This window comes from Dromiciops gliroides, chromosome 3, assembly GCF_019393635.1.
Source record: "Dromiciops gliroides isolate mDroGli1 chromosome 3, mDroGli1.pri, whole genome shotgun sequence".
In the NCBI taxonomy this organism is placed as follows: Eukaryota; Metazoa; Chordata; class Mammalia; order Microbiotheria; family Microbiotheriidae; genus Dromiciops; species Dromiciops gliroides.
In genome coordinates this window covers 596,433,033-596,453,097 of record NC_057863.1, presented here as the reverse complement: position 1 = coordinate 596,453,097, position 20,065 = coordinate 596,433,033, and the positions used below count along the sequence as shown (strand labels likewise).

The 20,065-nt window shown below is 41.8% G+C and overlaps 2 protein-coding genes across 5 annotated transcripts in view; one reads left to right on the top strand and one right to left on the bottom strand.

The window, feature by feature from the left end:
• RBBP4 (RB binding protein 4, chromatin remodeling factor) overlaps window positions 1-6,904 on the bottom strand; it is a 26,082-nt gene extending 19,178 nt beyond the window's left edge. Inside the window, exons 1-2 of one of the 3 annotated variants that reach the window (XM_043991429.1) lie at window positions 6,765-6,904; window positions 4,674-4,821 (exon numbers count right to left, since the gene is read on the bottom strand). In XM_043991429.1, the coding sequence (XP_043847364.1) occupies window positions 4,674-4,821; window positions 6,765-6,888 (272 nt within the window). In that variant the 5' untranslated portion in view covers window positions 6,889-6,904. Of the gene's footprint in view, window positions 1-4,673; window positions 4,822-6,220; window positions 6,361-6,764 lie in introns of those variants that run through there. The other 2 variants (XM_043991430.1, XM_043991431.1) reach the window with 2 other exon arrangements.
• Window positions 6,692-20,065, top strand: ZBTB8OS (zinc finger and BTB domain containing 8 opposite strand). Of its 2 annotated transcripts, XM_043991433.1 has the most exons (7): window positions 6,692-7,212; window positions 12,538-12,562; window positions 12,835-12,956; window positions 14,165-14,247; window positions 15,162-15,214; window positions 17,860-17,896; window positions 19,259-20,065. In XM_043991433.1, exons 1-7 carry the CDS (start codon window positions 7,116-7,118, stop codon window positions 19,343-19,345), a joined length of 504 nt encoding a protein of 167 aa, XP_043847368.1. In that variant the 5' UTR covers window positions 6,692-7,115; the 3' UTR covers window positions 19,346-20,065. The 2 variants fall into 2 exon arrangements, with proteins under 2 accessions (XP_043847368.1, XP_043847369.1); XM_043991434.1 differs by lacking the exon at window positions 12,538-12,562.

Here is a 20,065-nt window from a genome sequence, read left to right as displayed (position 1 = left end):
GACTAGGCCCACTACAGATCTGTTATAGAACCTCAACTGGACCTGCACTGCAGCTAAGCAATGCTAGCACACCTCTTATCAATCACCATCCCACTCCCTTCAGTGGCTCTTCCAAATCTTGCCATCCCTCCTCAGACTTCCCATGGCTCCTCTTCCCCTTCTCACTCAGCTGAGAACCTTGCCTGTTTTACAGAAAAAATATCAAGGCCACTCACCATGAGCTCCCTCTTCCTTCCTGCCTTATCTCCCTTCACTCAGAAACCTTCTCCCACTCACTCCTCTTCCACTGTTGACTCACATGATGAAGTGGCCTTATTCCTTCTCAGGGCTAACCCCACTTGATCCTGCCATCCCTGCTAACTATAGTCCTCTATCTCTTCTGCCCTTTGTGGCTAAACTCTTCAAAAAGCCTATCTACAATAGGCGATTCCACCTTCTCTCCTCTCACTCTCTTCTTAACACCTCACAATCTGGCTTCTGCCTTTATCATTCCACCAAAAGGGCTTTCTCCAAAGTTACTAATGATCTCTTAGTTGTTAAAATCCAGTGATCTTGGCGGTGGCTAGGCGGCGCAGTGGATAAACCACCAGCCCTGGATTCAGGAGTACCTGAGTTCAAATCCGGCCTCAGACACTTGACACTTAATTAGCTGTGTGACCTTGGGCAAGTCACTTAACCCCAATTGCCTCACTAAAAAAAAGAGAGAGAGAGAAAAGATCACTGGATTTGTTTGTTTGTTTGGTTTTGGTTTTTTGCAGGGCAGTGGGGGTTAAGTGACTTGCCCAGGGTCACACAGCTAATAAGTGTCAAGTGCCTGAGGCCGGATTTGAACTCAGGTACTCCTGATTCCAGGGGCGGCTAGCTGCCCCCAGTGATCTTTTCTCAATCCTCATTCTCTTTGTAGCCATTGACACTGTTGACAACTCCTCTCCTTTGCTGGATCCTCCAATTGTAGATATCCCTCAGAGTGCTGTCCTGAGTCCTCTTCTCTTCTCCCTCTATATTATTTGACTTGGAGATCCCATCAATTTCCATGGGTCCGATGATCATCTATCTCTATGCTGATGTAATCAAACTTTCCTGCCCCAATCTCTCTGCTGACCTCCAATGTTGAATCTCCAACTGTTTTTCAGACATCTCAAACTAGAAGTCCAGCTGACATCTAAAACTCAATAATGTCAAAACCAGAACTCCTTAAACTCAAAATGTCCAAGACTGAACAGTATTTTTCCTTCTAACTTCACCCTCCCACCCAACCTACCTTCTCTATTGCCAAGGCTTCTATTTCATCTTTTCAACATCTCTCAAATAAGCGCCCTCCCCACCCACTTCTCTCCGATGATACTGCCCCCTCTCTAGTACAGATACTCATCACCTCACATCTGGACTACTGAAATAACTTGTGGTGGGTCTGCCTGCCTCAAGTCTCTCCTTACTCCAATCCATCCTTTATTGAGCCACTAAAATGATTTTCCTAAAGCACAGGTCCAATTATGCATCACACACCCTCTTAAAATCCAGTGCCTTCCTATTGCCTTTAGGAGCAAATACAAAAATCAGCTGTTTGGCATTCAAAGCCCTTCATAAATCTACCCACCTCTTATCTTTCTAAACTTACACTTTACTTCCCCAACATGTACTCTCCAATCCAGTGACACTGGCCTCCTGCCTGATCCTTGAACTAGACACCCCATCTCTTAGCTCCAGGCATTCTTTTTTTTTTTTGGTTTTTGGGTTGTTGGGTTTTTTTTGCAGGGCAATGAGGGCTAAGTGGGTCACGCAGCTAGTAAGTGTCTGAGGCTGAATTTGAACTCAGGTGCTCCTGAATCCAGGGTCAGTGCTTTATCCACTGTGACACCTAGCTGCCCCACCCCTCCAGGCATTCTTTCTGGCTATCCTCCATCCCTGAAATGCTCTCCCTTCTCCACTGGGACTACTGACCTCCTTGGCTTTAAGTCTCAACTAAAATCCCATTCTATAGCATCCCCTTAATTTCCATGTTTCCCTCTGTTAATCATTTCTGATTTATCCTGTATATATATATATATATTTGTTTACATGTTGTCTTACCCACTAGATTGTAAAGCTCCTTGAGGGCTTTTTGCCTCTTTTTTCTATCCCCAGTACTTAGCATGGTGCTTGGCACATAGTAGGCACTTATCTTAGATTTAGCCCAATGTTCTATACTTCCAAGGTTTTTTTGACTTCTGATTCCATTTAGCGCATTACTTACCCCTCTGTGATTGTGTCTTCCACAAATCACATAAACATGCCATATTTTTATACAAGTCATTAAACAATTAAACATTAAACAATATACCCAAAGAGATCCTAGGACAGTCAGCTAGAGGTCATCTTCCAAGCTGACATTGAATCATTAGTGTTTATTCTTCAGATCAAACATTCAACCACTTCTGAATTCATCAAAATCAGCAAGGCTAGAATTAAAGAGCCAGCCTACCTCTGCAAAATGGAGATGGGCAGGGAAGGAAGATACCTATTTTGGTGGTATTCAACACAAACAACTATAGACTACTGAGCAGATGGACAGATTACTTACTGACTGTGGAATGAGAAGCACTTATTTCAAACACTGCCTCTAACATTTATTAACTGTAAAATTGAGGCAAGTCACCTTGGGGCTCCATTTCTTCAGCTATAAAGAGTCTGAACTGGATCAAATAGATTTCAGTGGGTTTGTAACTCTGGATAAGGAAAAAAATTACACCTTTGTTTTCACTAATATCTAAATGAAATTTGGCAGTTTCTTTGATTGTAAATTTAAAATAATCTATACAGTTCTGGGGAGTCCAGAGGTTTCATTAGGCTGCCTAAGGGGTACAAGACACAAAAAAGATTAAGAACCCCTGGGCTAGATGGTTACTGGGGGTCCCACTCAGCCCCAGGGACCCTAAGACTAAGCAGCTGCTATGTGTATCTTCAGCAAAGTTCCTCAAAAGACAAAAGTGAAATAGTTCCTATTCTCAGGAAGTTTACTTTCTACTGGGAAGATATAGTATGTACACATTTGAGTACATGTTATATAGGATGAGAATGAAAAACTACTGTTAAATGAAAAATGTTTCTTAAAAACCATACAAACATAAATGTATTTTAAATATCTGTAGATAGACAAATGAGAATAAGGCCAAGGCCTATAACAAGGACAACAATAACGGTAACAGCTGCATTTATCTAATACTTGAGTTTGGCAAATTGCTTTGCCAACATTTTATTCAAATGTCATAAGAAGGTAAATACTATTATCCCTTATTTCACAGATCAGGAAATTGAGGCTTCAAGAAGTTACATGACTTGACAACAAGCACAAAACTAGTGTAAACAGCAGAATTTGAAACCAAGTCTCTGACTCCAAGTCCAGTATTTGGAGTACTACCACTGTCTGCTAATGCTATAAGAAATTACATTAGCTCTAAAAGAAACAAGATAAGTAAAATGTTTATGACCTACAGCTTTAAGTACTATACTTCCTAAGACACACAAAGGCAATGAGATCTACTGCTATGCTACTAATACAGTAAAGACTAGAAACATTTTTTGAAGGCTGATAATATCTTAAAACCTATTTTAAGATCTTAAACACACAAATATATTTATTATGCTGACTAAATGCAAGCACTATTTCTGCATGTGGAGGCCTCCTCGTTAGGGCTTTCCAAATTATTAAGACTTAAAAGTTAGGAAGGAACTTGGAGATGTTCTGAGACCAATACTTCATTTTACTAATGAGAAAGACTAAGTGATTTGCCCATGGTCCCACAAGTGTTAAGTGGTAAAGCCAAGACTCTAAACAGGGTCGTCTTCCTCCAAATCCATGGTTCCCTACTTCAGTTTGCTAGAACTTTCAGATGACTACTCAGCTCACCAAAAAATAAAGGTAAAAGTATTTCTTCTAGATTAGCACACAGTTCACAGTAGTGCTAACTTGTGTGGAATTACCCAAATTATTTTGTTTCTATCTTTCCACACACAGGAATAACAAAGCAATGTGACCAGTCACACACATAAATAACCATCAACCAATTTAGATACAGCTAGGTGGGGTAGTATAGAGTGCCGGGCAGAGTCAGAATCTGGCCTCAGGCACTTACATTTAATCTCACTTAGCCCTAGTTTCCTCACCAGTGAAATGGGGAAGAGAATTTACTACAAAAGGCTGCTGTCAAGATCAAATGAGACTGACAAATGTAAAGCACTTTGGAAGTCTTGGAACCCCCCCCCAAAAGCCCTATTATTATTTTTGCTAAACCACCTCCCTAAGTTATTGGGGGGGAGGACAATGGATGTAGTCCCCATCCATTCAATGGCAGTATCCTTACTGTGGCAAAAAGAAATTTGTTTTTTTCCCGCAGACCATATCCTCAAATGCAGGACAGCTAGGTACATCGGATAAACTGCTGCACACAGAGTTAGGAAGATCTGGTTCAAATCCAGCATGGGACATTCACCGGTTGTGGAACCCCAGGCAAGTCACTTAACTTTCTGCCTCAGATTCTTCATCTATATAATGGGGATAATAATACACCTACTTCTCAGAGTTGTGTTTTAATGAGATATTTGTAAAGCTTTTTGCAAGTAAAAATCTCTATAAAAGCTATTATTATTTTGATGCCACTCCTAATCCCTTTAAATCATTAAGATAGTCGAATCACCTGGTTACATCTGGAAGCCACTGTGCAGTCAGGCTGGGCCACTCTAGGGCATGGGTCATCACTAAGTCATAGAGAAAAGGAGTATTTTTTTTCCATATTTTATACTCTTCGTTGATCACTCGTTCTTCTACAGCATCATCAAAGGCTGCTAAAAAATAAAAAGAAATGAATGGAATTAACCTCGAGATATAAGTACTTTGATAAAAATTATCCATTGCACACATTTCTGTTCTCAGGCAGCTTGAGAGGGAGAGGGTGCCAGCCTCTTGTACATATATGATCCCTCCAAACTTTCCCCCTCTTCCATTTGTATGGGACTGGGACTAACTCCAGGGCTTATTTCATGGGTTTTAAGGAGGAAAAAAGCTTTCTGGAGATTGAATTCAGCCCCTTCCTTTTCCAGATGAGTAACTGGAGTCAAAGCAAGAAAAAAAAAATGGAACAGAGCCAGTTTCAGTTGCATTAAGGATACAAAGATTAAAAAGAAGTTAATATTCTTGGAGGGTAAGCAGATATAACATATCAAGTTAGAAAGAGCACTAAGAGCCAGGGAGATCAGGAAAAGCTTGTTCAGTTCTACCATACATACAGAAACGTCCACTTTATTTGATGTTTGTTAAGTTCAGACTACACATTTTTAAAGGCTTCTCGTAGGAGATAGGACCTATGAGGAACCTGATAAGAAGTCACGAATTCTCAGCTATCCAGTTGAGGAAAGTGCATTCTGGTAAAAGCCAAAAGTTCCGAGAACGCCAAAGTTCCGAGAGACGAAACACATCATCAGAAGAGTAGATAGGTTAAAGATGGCTCCAACACAGATGCTAAAAGAAGCTCAACAGTGAAAATCGTCGGAAAGGTTAAGCTGGGGCTGGATCAAGAAGGGATTTAAATGTCAGCGAGGAATTCGAACTTTATCCAAGTGGCGACTGGGGAGACGCAGAAGTACACGGACAACACGAGATTCACAACCACACCTGTGTTTTAGGAGCGTTATTTAAGAAGCTGGCACGGAAGCCGAAAAATAAAGAGCAGACCCTGAGATCGTCAGACCCCAAATCCCAAACCGAATTTTCCAAGTTAAACCACTCGTCCAAGGTCACACAGCCAGCGGAGCAGCGTCGTGAGTCTGGGCAAATCCCAGATCTATAAGAAGAGACTTGTGTTCCTAGTCTGCCTTTGCTGCTCGCTACCTCGGTGAACTTGGGGAAGTCCCGTGCCCTCGCTCGGCCTCAGTTTCCCCAGCTTTAAGAAGCGTGGGATGGGATCCACGATCGCCCAGAACTCGTTGCAGCGCACCCCTCCCCCCAGCCCCAGGTCGGGCAGCGCCAACCCCTGGCCTCCTTCCTGGGGACGGACACGTAGACGAGGCGGAGAGGCCTGCGAGAGAATGGCAGTGCCGCAACACCGGGGAGAGCCGGAGGCCGCGGGGTGGGAGGACCACCTCTTACACCTCTCCTTCCCTCCCCGGGTCGGGGAGGGCCGGCTTGGGCTGCCGATAGGGTCCCCTCCTCCGCGCTCGATCCCCTCCCTCCCCCGGCCCCCCTCACCTTCCTTGTCGGCCATGGCGGGCGGAGAAGCTGACGGACGGAATGACGGGCGGAGGGGGCCGGGGGTTCCCGGGGTCGCGGCACCGCGAAGGGGGGGGTGAGGGTGAAGGGGTGGGGGATGGGGAGGGCTCGAGGGCGCTCGCTCTGCGCGCGCGGCCTCTATTGTTTCCTGCCGCCCCTGCGTGTGGCCCGAGCCGCGCACCTTCGCGCCAACGGCGGCCAATCGAAACAGGCCGAGACGAAAAAGGGGAGGAATTGGGAGGAGGGCTCCCCAGCGACGGCCAATCGGAAGGCGCGTCGCCGCCGCGAGCCGGCTTCGGCATCGCGGTCTACCCCTCCCCCCACGGCTCGGTCCCGCCTCCTCCTCTCCCCGCGCTGTCGGGTTGCGGAGATTGGCGAGCGCGCGCAGCCCGGCCGCCCGGGAAAACGGCTGGTGGTCACGTGAGTGGGGTGAGGGGGGGAGGGGGAAGCTGGAAAATGGGGAGGCTCGAAGTTTCCCCTGGGAGCCGGCCATTTTCCTAAGTCAAACTCCATTAAAGCTCACCCGAGGTTCTGGCTTTGACCTCCTTCGACGGGAGAGTCCCAGGACCCCCCTCCATTGAAATGAGAGGGAACGTGGGACCCTTTACTGAGGGAAGGCCAGCTTCTTTCCTCGGGGGTGAAGGCATCCTCACCTAGACCTACAGCGGTGTAAGAACTGGGGCACTCATTTAACCCCCACTGCCGCATGGGTCAGCTCCTCCTACTACGTTAGAGGATGTAGGGCCAGCGGCCGTAGCTAAAAGTATGGCAAGAACTGAGGCCTGGCCCTTTAAGGGCACGCGTCGCGGGGCGGTGACCCCGGACGGAAGCTGCGCCGGCGAAGGGCGGAAGTGGAGCCTCGGACTGAATAGCCATGGCTCTGGACAGCGAAGACGTGAGGGACTACAACCTGAATGAAGCTCAAAAGGCAATCAAGGCCAAGTACCCCCCGGCCACCCGGAAATACGAGTGTGAGTTCGCTTTCTCTCGGATTTTGGGCCATCCTAGCGGGGGAGGCCTTCTCAGGGTGGAGAACGGGCCCTTCACCACTAAAGGACCTTGGCTGCTATCATCTCACCGCACCCCCTTTTTCCCGAGGGGTAGCCTGAGTCCTGGAAAGCGCCCAGAGTCACACGCTCAAGTCCGGTGCTCTTTCCTCAACTGTGCGCTGTCCGACGTCCGGGCCCAGTTTCGTGGTCGCTTGTGACCGCAGACAAGGCCCTTCCCTTCTCTGAGCCTCAGCGTAGATTTAGAATCAGAAGGGCCCTCGGAGGCGATTTAGCCCAAACTCCTTCTGCAGACGCTCTGAGATCTTTTCCAGCTGCCGTTCACGACGTCATGTAGTTGAGGGGAAAGCCTTGAGTTGTGGAACAACTTGGGTTCAGTTTCTAAATAGCATAGAAAGGAAATCAAAGTTTGGATACTAACTTTGGTGCGGTGAAGTCTTCCTGAAGTAGGCAAATGAATTCTAATTCATGAATAAATAGAATGACACAGTAAAAGAAACATAGGATCTGGGGCAACTAGTTGGTGCAGTGGATAAAGCACCGGCCCTGGATTCAGGAGGACCTGAGTTCAAATCCGAACTCAGACACTTGACACTTACCAGCTCTATGACCCTGGGCAAATCACTTAACCCCCATTGCCCCGCAAAAAAAAGAAAAGAAAAGAAACATAGGATCGGGAAGCAGGACCTGAATTTGAGTCATTCTCTGCTACTTATTACCTGTATGATCTTGAGAAAGTTACCGTAGCCTTTCCTCTGTTTCCTTATTTGTGAAATTATATGGCCCATTGATCCATTAGTATGGTGTATTGAATGGAATGGAATTAGGGTTACTAGTCAAGAAATCTAGACTCAGTGGAAAACTTGTGTTATCCTTGCAAACCACTTAACCTCTCTTAGCCTCAGTTTCCTCTTTTATAAAATGGTAATACTAGTACCCTATCTACCTCACAGAGTTGTAAGTAAATGTCAGATGTCTCTAGTACTATATAAGCAAGGTATCATTGGTATCTTGGGACCCAATTTTACAGAGCTTTTTTCCCCTTTTCTTGTTTTTAAAGCTTGAGCTTAAGTGTATATTAAATATAAATGTGTACACTATATACATTTATGGTTCTTTTAGGGCTTTGGGGTAAGAGTCACAGGATCATAGGTTTGAAGTTAAAAGGGACCTGAAAGGTCATTGGTCCAACCCCCTCATTTTACAGATGAGGACATGGAGTTTATGGTTTAGTTGGGAACCCAGGACCAGTATGCATGAAAGAATTAGAAAGTAGTACAATAATAGGTTAATTGAGTGTTAAAATTGTAGGTTGTTATTAGAGTTTATCTAAGAGGGAGATCAGTGAAGATGTTAGGGCAAATGTTTTGGGAGAGGTGGAACATGAGTTAGGATGCATAGTTTGTTTTTTTTAATTTGATTTTATTAAAAAAAAATTTTAATATACATGTAAAGATTTTTCGAGTTCCAGTTTTTTCTCCCTCCCTCCCTTCCCTTCTCCTGTCCCAAAGCCAGCAAGCAATCTGATATAGGTTATATATTATAATCATATTAAACATATTTCCACATTCATCATGTTGTAAGAGAACAATCAGAACAAAAGGGAAAAAAATACAAGAATAAACAACAAAAAAAAGCAACAACGAAAGTGAAAATAGTATGCTTCAATCTGCATTCAGACTCCATAGTTCTTTTTCTTTTGTTTGTTTGTTTGTTTGTTTTGGTGAGGCAATGAGGGTTAAGTAACTTGCCCAGGGTCACACAGCTAGTAAGTGTCAAGTGTCTGAGACCAAATTTGAACTCAGGTCCTCCTGAATCCAGGGCTGGTGCTTTATCCGCATTGTCACCTAGCTGCCCCCAATAGTTCTTTTTCTGAATGTGGAGAGCGTTTTCCACCATGAGTCTTTTGGCATTGTCTTGGATCATTGTATTGCTGAAAAGAGTTAAGACTATCACAGTTGATTATCACACAATGTTGTTGATACTGTACAATGTTCTCTTGGTTCTACTCATTTCACTCAGCATCAATTCATGTAAGTCTAGGTTTTTCTGAAATCCACCTGCTTATCATTTCTTACAGCACAATAGTATGGATGGATAGATTTTGACTAGGCAAGAGGAGAGGAGAGACAGCATCCCAGTCTGATTGAAAGCAGGGAAATGAACATGGCGTAATTGTGGAATAGGGTGGAAAGTAGCCAGACTGGAACATATGATTGGTACCTTTTGGGCAATGATAGGAAATAGGTAGGGAAGAGTCTTGAAAGACAAGTAAAGAAGTTTAGATAGAAAGTGTGAAATAGAGTATGAAATATTCAGTATTCAGCCTAGTACAAGTCACATTCTGTGAGTTTTCTTTCTCCTGGCATTTTTTTTTTTAAAGTTTTGATTTTGTGGTGAGGCAACTGGGGTTAAGTGACTTGCCTAGGGTCACACAGCTAGTAAGTGTTAAGTGTCTGAGGCTGGATTTGAACTCAGGTCCTCTTGAAGGGCCGGTGCTCTATCCACTGCACCACCTAGCTGCCCCCTCTCCTAGTATTTTTTTTAGATGGGTGAAATCTGGTTAAAGTAAAACCTCCAGGGCAGTCTTGCTGAGGAGACAGCACAAAAGTCCAGGTGGTGGTGGTGGTGGTGGTGGTGGTGGTGGTGTTGAGTCGTTTCTGATTCTTTATGACCCCATTTTGGGGTTTTCCTGGCAAAGATACTGGAGTCGTTTGCCATTTCCTTCTCCAGCTCATTTTACAGATGAGGAACTGAGGCAAACAGGGTAAAGTGACTTGCCCAGGGTCACACAGCTAGTAGGTGTCTGGGGCTGGATTTGAACTTAGGAAGAAGAGTCTTCCTAATTCCAAGCTGTGTGCTATATCCACATCCCCACTAAAAAGTTCAATAGCTGTATACAACCTAACAGATGTGTATAAAAGAGGAGTGGGGGGAAATGTCCAGTGTTTTGTTCTTTCCAACCTGATTGTACATGGATGAACATCTGTTATTTCTTTAGCTTTAGCTGGTTCTCTGTCAATCAATAAACATTTATTAAATGTCTACTGTGTTCTAGGCACTATACTAAGCATGGGAGATACAAAGAAAGGCAAAAAACAGGTCCTGCACTCTAGGTGATCACTATTTAATGAATGATTAAGTCCTGAAGCTTAGTGGGGAATTATGAGATGACTGCCCAGGACCTTTCCTTAAATGGATGATCTGGGAAATCTCCAATGTCCACCCTCCACCATCTCCAATCAGAGGGAGGTAGGGCCTCCAGGGGAAAGAGGTACTAAGGAGATGTGAGTTTCAGAGTTAATATAGTCTTTCAGGATGATGAATTTTGAGAGATAATGAAGGCAGGAGAACAGTGGGGTGGGAAATAACTAGACTTCTTAAATGGAGGATCTGGGGGTACTTTGGCGCTATTTTGTCTCCTACTCTTCTCATTTTTTCTTTTTTTGGGTGGGTCAATGAGGGTTAAAGTAACTTGCCTGGTCACACAGCTACTAAGTGTCAAGTGTCTGAGTTTGGATTTGAACTCATGTCCTCCTGAATCTAGGGCTGGTGCCTTACCCACTGAGCGACCTAGCTTCCCCCTTCTTCTCATTATTCTTGAGTAAAATGATTATCCACCTTGGTCTCCACTTATTTTAGAATGCCCTAAAAATCCTAGTCCTTGTTTGAGGTGCTGTTTTTGATTCAAAGAAAGTTATGGTATAAAGAACTATTAAAATATCGTTCCCATAAATATTACTCATTCATTATTTCATTTCTTCAATAATATTTATTGACCACCTAAAGAATTTGGATTTTATCCTGTGGATAATAAGGAGCCATTGAGAAATTTTCTTAAAATAGCATTTTTCAGAAGCAATCTAGCAGTGAATTAATTGTAGGATGTTTAGAAGAAGGGGTGACATATTGGAGGCAAGAAGACTGTTACTATAATAATCTGGATAATGATTATATAACTCATTTACATAGCCAAATTCCAGCTATTATTATATAACACTTTGAGGTTTCTAAAAGATGAATTAATTGGGGGAGGGGGACTGACTGATGACAGTGGGAATGGAAAGAAAGTAACAAGTCTGAAAGACATTACAAATTGGAACCTCAAAACAATCCAGTGAAGTGGGGAAGGCATAATTCTTATTTTTAAGATAAAGAAAATGACCCACAAAGGAATTAAGTGACAACCAGATTTACACAAGTAGTTGAAGACAGAACTGAGACTAGAAAGGGAAGTATTATAATTCCTAGTCCAGTGCTCTTTCAATCCTACTATGTTGCTTTCCCCGGTAAAAAACAACAACACAGTAACAAAAATTACTCTTATTCTTTCCTCTGACAAATAATTTAGCTGCATTATGGATATATAAAATATTTATTTCATTGATACTTCAGTATTTTATCTTTTGAGTAGAACTCTTTAGATACGATAGAAGTTATGTAGTATATCAGAGTATATGTGTATGTGTGTATATGTGCTATAAATATTCTATAAAATGTAACTTTGAATGCTTTTATGAAGATAATAAAACATAAAATCTGGTTTCTATTCATAAGAAGTTTTTCTTCTCTAGTATTCTGTCTGAAAAAGCAAAATTTAGAGAAAGCTTTCTCCATTTGTTTTCCTTGGTGGTATTGTAATTCCTTGAATGACATTGTACCCAGAAGATACTTAGTACAAATTTAGTTTTCCTTGTTGGTAGTATGTTTTTGTTGTTTACTAATGACAGAAAACTACTTATATAATTTTCTTATTAAGAAATAGTAATTTCTTAGATACTCTCCAAATCACTGAGAAATCAGAGTTCCTGCTATTCCCTTTAGGAATTGTCAATTATTTTAGTTACAAGTTTGACTTGTTTAACCTACTGATAACAATTTAAAACTGGACCCATAATTTCATCAGTGCAGAGTTCTGGGTAAGGAACTTCCTTTATTATTGCAGATTGACACCTTCTTAGCAATTTATAGTTTGAGAAAGTTGCCTGGGGGACTGAGATTAATGACTTGTTCCAGCCTCAATATGTGGCAGAAGCAGGAACTTAAATCCATCGAGGTCTTCTTGATTCTGAGGCCAACTCTGTCTGTTATAATGTGTTGCCTGATAAAACTACTGAATAGCATATAACCAGATAAATTTAAATCTTTTAAAAGAACTATGTAAAAATTGATAGCATGGTGTGATATAGTATTTCTGTTAGCATTTTTGTAACAATGAGGTAGGTGTAATTTTTGTATCTTATGTGAACATCAAATTTAGTATCTCATTAGTATTTTTCCCTCCCCTAGATCTGGATCATACAGCTGATGTACAGTGAGTATTACTGGAATTTGAAGGCATAAAGTCACTATATATGTATCCCTTTGAAAATCTACAACTTAAATTAAGACTAAAAGGGAGGTCCTGGATATGGCTACTTTCATCCTTGTTTCTTCTGCCCAATTTGGTTTCTTTGGAATAAGAAAGTAGTGGTTTCAAAGCACTCAAATGTCAGTGCAGTTAGTCTTTTTGCACTTACACTGGTTTGCTATCCCTTTGCCTTGAAGTGATTCTTTTGCAGGGATGACTTGATCCCATTTCCATAGGTTACATGCTTGGGGAGACACATTGGAAGAAGCATTTGAGCAGTGTGCAATGGCCATGTTTGGTTACATGACAGACACAGGAACTGTTGAGCCGCTCCAGACAGTTGAAGTGGAAGCTGAAGGTAAAAATGTACTTTTCTTACAAAACAAAGGCAGAATTTGGGTTAAATTCCCTCTCCTTGGCAGAGAGTCAGAGGCTGTGGGTATAGAAGATGAATGTGCTGTTAGACATGGCCACTCCATCAGTTATTATTAGTGGTTTTTGTTTCAAGGAAGGGTTTGATGGGTCAGGGAAAGGAAAGGAATAAGCATTTATTAAGCACCTACTATGTGCCAGGCACTATGCTAAGCTTTTTACTTTGATCTTCAATACAATCCTTGGAGATATGTTACTATTATGATCCTCATTTTACAGTTGAGGAAACTGAGGCATACAAAAGTTAAGTGACTTCCCTGGGATCCCACAGCTAGGAAGTGCGTGTGTTTCTGAAGCCAGATTTGAATTCAGATCTTCCTTACTCCTAGACCAGCACTAGAAATCCACTTTGGCACCAGTTGCCTTATACACTTACTTGGGGGAAAATATTGGGAAGGGCCTATATGGTGTAAAAAAGCCCAAAACACAAGTGGTACTGTTAAAACTTTTTTTTTTCCATGTATTTTTCTTCTAGGAATAAGTGCATTTTCCAAAGAGGGAATTGCTGTAAATGTGCAACATTTCATGTTATTTATATGTTAGAAAATTTGACAGTATAAGCAAAAAATCCAAAACAAATTGATTAGCCAAACCTACTCTTCCTCTCATGTTACATCTGCAGTATATAATTCATTGCTGATTTTCACTCAAGGTAGAGAATGTGGGGGCTCTTAAAGTCATTTTCCTATGATTCATGCATTGATCCATCAATCATCTACTATACATATATTGTGATAGGGGCTGGAGATAATAAGACTCTTTCCCTCATCAAATTAATTAATCAACTAATTAATTAATTAATTTGCTTATTTATTTATTCGTTTTGGGTGAGGCAGTTGGGGTTAAGTGACTTGCCCAGGGTCACACAGCTAGTGTCAAATGTCCTGAGGCTGGATTTGAACTCAGATCCTCCTGAATCCAGGGCCAGTGCTCTATCTACTGCGCCACCTAAGCTGCCCCTTCATTAAATTTATAATGTAGCAAAAAAGATGACCCGTAGATCAGTATGCAGTGCTGTATGATAAATATACAATAGGCAAAGCATAAGATAGATGCAAACTTCTCTGCTAGGAAAGATCATTTCTGAATTTGAAGAACAGCAAATTTATAACTCTTTGTGATTTGACTTTGTAGGAGATGACCTGCAGTCTCTTCTCTTTCACTTTTTGGATGAGTGGCTTTATAAATTTAGTGCCAATGAATTCTTCATACCTCGGGTAAGCAAAGGGGTTTGTTGTGCACAGCACAGAATCTCAGAGTTGGAGTCACCTCAGAAGCCATTTCATTCAACCTATACCTAAACAAGAGTCCCCTTTCCACCCTCACAGACATTCATGGGCATCCAGCCTTAGTCAGAATGCTTCCAGGGAAGAAAGAACCTACATCTTCTGAGGCAGCCCCTTTCACTTCTGGAGAGCTTTTGTTCGAAATGCTTCTCAACATCACACCTGAAGCAGGCTCTGCAGTTTTTCACTCATTGCTGCAGATTCTGATGTTTTACTATTTCTTTATGACACATGACATTGTAATAACCTTTCAAATACTTGATGATAGCTATTCTATTCTTGAATCTTCTCTTCTCCAAGCTAAATATCTCCAGTTTCTTCAAGTCATTATCACAAGTCATGAACTCAGAGCCCTTCACCTGGTTGCCCTTTGACCCACCAAAGAGCACCCACGCTCTTGCTTATCAAAAACCTTCGTAAAATATAATACCCAGAACTGAATCCAAAACTCCAGATATGTTCTGACAAGTACAGCAATGACTGTGACCTCGCTAATTCTGGACACTGGGCTGCTCAATTCTGCTTAAGATTACATTAGCTTTATGGCTGTCATATTGCACTGTTGACTCATTTCAAGATTGATGTCCATAGGTTATTTAAAGTTAAACTAATGGAGACCATTTATGTAAATGTGTAAAAAGGTGTTGATTCAGAAAAAATTATCCTAATTTTTGATTGAAGCATAATTGGTTTGCCCGTGTCACTTAACATTTGGATTCCTTTCACTTGAGGGAAAGGTTCTGATGACCCTGATCATTTTTTATTGAGAAATGTTGGTATTGGGTAATGTAAACAAACCTATAACTATTACATACAACTCTGCTTCTTCTACTGTTTCTCCTTAGGAAGTGAAAGTACTATCTATTGACCAAAGAAACTTCAAATTACGCTCAATTGGGTAAGCAATAGGTTATTTCAAACATTTTTATTTTGCTTGCTCTCTTTTGTTCTTATAACACCTGACTTCTCCAATACATGTCTGAAACACCCCCCGGAGAGCCTTATTTATAACAAATAACAGAAAAGGAAGAGGAAGAAAAAAGTAATTTAGCAGAACAAGCCAAATCTGGATTTATAAGCTGTGTTCCATACCTGTTGAAAAGAAAGAGAAGAGTACGTTCACATATCTCTTCTTTTTTGGGGGGTGGAGGGGGCGGCCAGTGAGGGTTAAGTGACTTGCCCAGGGTCACACAGCTAGTAAGTGTCAAATGTCTGAGGCGGGATTTGAACTCAGGTCCTCCTGAATCCAGGGCCAGTGCTTTATCTACTGTGCCACCTAACTGCCCCGCACATATCCCTTCTTTGAGACCAAGCTTAGGTCAGTCGACAAGCATATATTAAGCACCTACTCTGTGCTAAGCAGTGAGGATGCAAAGAAAGGCAATAGATAGTTCCTGCTCTCGAGGAGTTAACAGTGTGAAGAGGGAAACAGCATACAAACAGATATTCATAGAAAAGCTATGGACAGGTTGAAATGGAAGTAATTAAGAGAGAGAAGGCACTAGCATTAAGAACAATCAGGAAAAACTTCTTGTAGGACATAGGGTTTTAACTAAGCCTTGAAAGTTGGAAGCAGACATGAGGAGGAAGACATGATGGAGAGCCAGTGAAAATACATGGAATGGGGCAGCTAGGTGGTGCAGTGGATAAAGCACTGGCCCTGGATTCAGGAGGACTTGAGTTCAAATCCGGCCTCAGACACTTGACACTTACTAGCTGTGTGACCCTGAGCAAGTCACTTAACCCCCATTGCCCTGCCAAAAAAAAATAATAAAATACATGGTGTGAAGGTCTCCTGAAAGAAATAGCCAGGAAGCCAGTGTCACTGGATTGCCGAGTACAAGGGAGTGAGTACAGTGTATGAAGACTGGAAGAGTAGGAGAGGGCAGGTTATAAAGTATGTTGAATGCCAAGTAGGATCTTATATTGGATCTTGGCAGTGATGGGGAGCCACTGAGAATCACTGAATAGGGAGGGGATGTGGTCACACTGCTTAGGAAGACACATTTGATGGGTGAGTGAGCCACAGGGACTGTATCTGTGGTTTTATTGGTTTAGGGCATTCCTGGATGATGAAGCTCTACCAAAGCCGGTTACCACTTTCTCTGCCGCTGATAGTCTTAGAAAGTACTTGGGATACTTAGGGATCAAGGGGCTTGCCCTGGGTGAGCCAGGGCAGATCTGAGGCATCTTCCTGGTCCTGGGGCCAGCTCTTCATTCACAATGCCAAGCTATCCCAAGGAGCCAACTTTGGTAGTTATAGTTAGACAGTATAGAACCTCTCTCTCTTTATTTTTTTTGCATGGGGCAGTGAGGGTTAAGTGACTTGCTCAGGGTCACATAGCTAGTAAGTGTCAAGTGTCTGAGGCCAGATTTGAACTCAAGTCCTCCTGAATCCAGGGCCAGCACTTTATCCACTGCACCACCTTAGCTGCCCCCTAGAACCTCTCTCTTTTTTTTTTTTTTTTTGGTGAGGCAATTGGGGTTAAGTGACTTGCCCAGGGTCACACAGCTAGTAAGTGTTAAGTGTATGAGGCTGTATTTGAACTCAGGTACTCCTGAATCCAGGTCCCGTGCTCTATCCACTGCACCACCTAGCTGCCCCTAGAACCTCTCTTAAAAGATGAGTCAAGAAAGTATGTAAAGGTGTCAGCATTTTATAATTTTGGAGAAGTAATAGAATATTGAAACCTTAGTCCAGAGAGACACATTCACCAGCCTAACCCCCTGTCTATACATGTAATTGCCAGTAGGTATTTATTCCCCTTTCACTTGAAATCTCATTAAGGAGATATGTGTGTGTTAAAACAGCATTTGTCCAATACCCCTCTATATTTAGAACCCTGTCCTACACATTGTATTTTCAGGAGTGCCTATCAGTCTGGTATAAAAGAACTATTTGACCAAAGTGCCTGAATGGCACTTTCAATAGACCTTTCAAAACAAGATTCTTCATGAAACAGTTCTCTGCCCCCAGCCCTCAGCTCCACCCCACCATGTGCTTATTGAAGCAACTAGGTGGCACGGTGGATAGAACACACTGGGCCTGGAGTCAGGAGGACCAGAGTGCAAATCCGGCCTTAGACACTGACTAGTTGTGTGATCCTGACAAGTCTGTCTGCTTTGTCTCAGTGGCCTCATCTGTAATAATAATAGCACCTACCTCCCAGCATTGCTGTGAGGATTAAATTAAATAATATTTTTTAAAAGCATTTATCATACTACCTGGCACCTAGTAGATGCTATACAAATCCTTATCCCTCCCCTGCCCCCCTCTGACACATGTTAGCTCTGTGACCCTGAGCAAGCCACTCAACCTCTCTGTGCTCATTTTTCTCATCTGTGTAGCACCTACCTCATGGGGTTGTTATGAAGATCAAATAATTTTGAAGTAATTTAATTTCAGTGATTTAATAGTATATGTAAAGAGCTTTGGAAACTTTATGGTACCATAAAATTTTAAGCTATTATTTTATAATATAAAAGTCCAATAGAAATTCCTAAAATTGTGCAAGATTTAACCATATCTTCATTTTTCTTAAGGTGGGGAGAAGAGTTTTCTTTGAACAAGCATCCTCAGGTATGTAAAAACTCAGTAGCCTTAAGTGTTTTTTACCCAAAGCAAGAAATGCATGATTGAATTTTCCTTTCTAATATGTCAAAAGGTTTGAATGAAGCATTTCTATGTTGTTAGCTACCATGAACAAGGCACATTCACAGGACACCCTAGTAGACAGGTTTTCCCAGAATTTATGACTTGACTGGAAGTAAATGACTAATGTATATGAAGCATGTTGTAAATGTTAAAGCCTTACAGAAGTGTCACTTATTAGAAACTACTTGGCTAAGTGAGACTCAGTAAATCAGGTGACCTTGGGGCTCCCACACAGCTCTGAGTAAGTCCATAAGATTCAGAGCAGTCACTAAACTACACTTTGGTAGAGGGAGATCAAAGGTATGGACTGAAAAGGTTATTGTTAGACAGTTTTATTAGAATAATATGATTTTAGCCATATGACAAGCATTGTTTTCTGAGGCCAGGCCATGTGGTAGAGGGCACCAGCTCTGTGGTCAGAGTCAAATCCTGCCTGCCTTTCATGTTTACTACCTGTATGACTAGAGCCAGGTCACTTAGCACCCCTCCAACCCCCAATCTCCTCCCCCTCCAGGCTTGGGTCTCCACATCTATAAAATGAGGGGGTTGGATCAGATGGTCTCAGAGGTGACTTTTTTTTTCTTTTTCTTTTTTTTTGTGGGGCAATGAGGGTTAAGTGACTTGCCCAGGGTTACACAGCTAGTAAGTGTCAAGTGTCTGAGATCAGATTTGAACTCAGGTCCTCTGAATCCAGGGCCGGTGCTTTATCCACTGTGCCACCTAGCTGCCCCCAGAGGTCACTTTTAGCTCTAGCTCTCTAATCCTATCTTTCTAAAGGGTAAGCCTAGCTTACCCATGAGCTCTGAGCTCATGACAACTGCTCTGTAATTTGACTGTCACCTAATAGGAAGCCATTAGGTCACTGGGAGAGTAAAGGTCTGATGAACATCAGGGAGATGATTAAAAAATGGAGGCAATCACAATAGCATTCCTATAGCACTGTAAGGTTGCCAAGGGCTTTACAAATATTAGTTCATTTAATCCTCACCAGAACCCTGGGATGTAGGTGCTTTGATTAACCCTGTTTTACACATGAGAAAACTGAAACTGGAGGACGTTATGTGTCACACTAGGAAGTATCTGATTTGAACTAAAGTCTTCCTGACTTCAAGTCTAGTGCTCTATTTAATACACCACCTAGCTTCAGAAAGGTAGTGGCAGGAGGTTAGTTGAGAAGAACAGAGCAGCATAAGTTTCTGGTCTTTTTGCCATGTTGTTTTCATATTTTACTGTCTTTTCTCCATTTAAATTTTATTTTTATTTTTCTGTCTCTAATTACCATTTTAGGGGACTGAAGTCAAGGCAATAACATATTCAGCGATGCAAGTCTATGATGAGGAGAAACCAGAGGTTTTTGTGATTATTGACATTTAAAACACAATGAAAGAACTTCTAAGAAGAACTATTGTTTCTTTTTCCTTGGGGGAAAAACACAGTGACCTAAAAAAGGAGAGAAAGAAAAAGGACAGATGGACAGCCAGCTTTCTTGATAAGAACCTGAAAATTTGGGACACGGATCTATTCTATTCTGTCTCTGTTCAAACTTGGAAAAAAATTTAGGTGGCAGAGTATGTTTCCTCATTTATGAATTCTTGGCCAAAGTAGCAAGAAATTTGATCTTTTCTACCCCTACTGTTGCTGTTGAAGCCTACCAGCCCTATGGGCTTTTCTACATTTTCCATTTTTTGAAAATGGGTCTTCACTACATTTTGGTTTTTACCCAGTTTGCTAAAATAACTTATTTACATATATGAAACAACTAAATGATGAGCTGCTGTGTTTTTTTGTTTGTTTTTTGTGGGGCAGTGAGGGTTAAGTGACTTGCCCAGGGTCACACAGCTAGTAAGTGTCAAGTATCTGAGGCTGGATTTGAATTCAGGTTCTCCTGAATCCAGGGCCAGTGTTTTATCCACTGCACCACCTAGCTGCCCCCTGCTGTGAGTTTTTTAAGGAAATGGTTATACTTGCACTGCAAAAAGACTTTTTTCTTTGAAAAATTCACTGAAAACATTTTGATCCCTTTTCCCTTTTATTTTGAATAATTTTATTTTCCAAAATATATGTAAAAACAAAATTTTAACATCAATTTTTAAA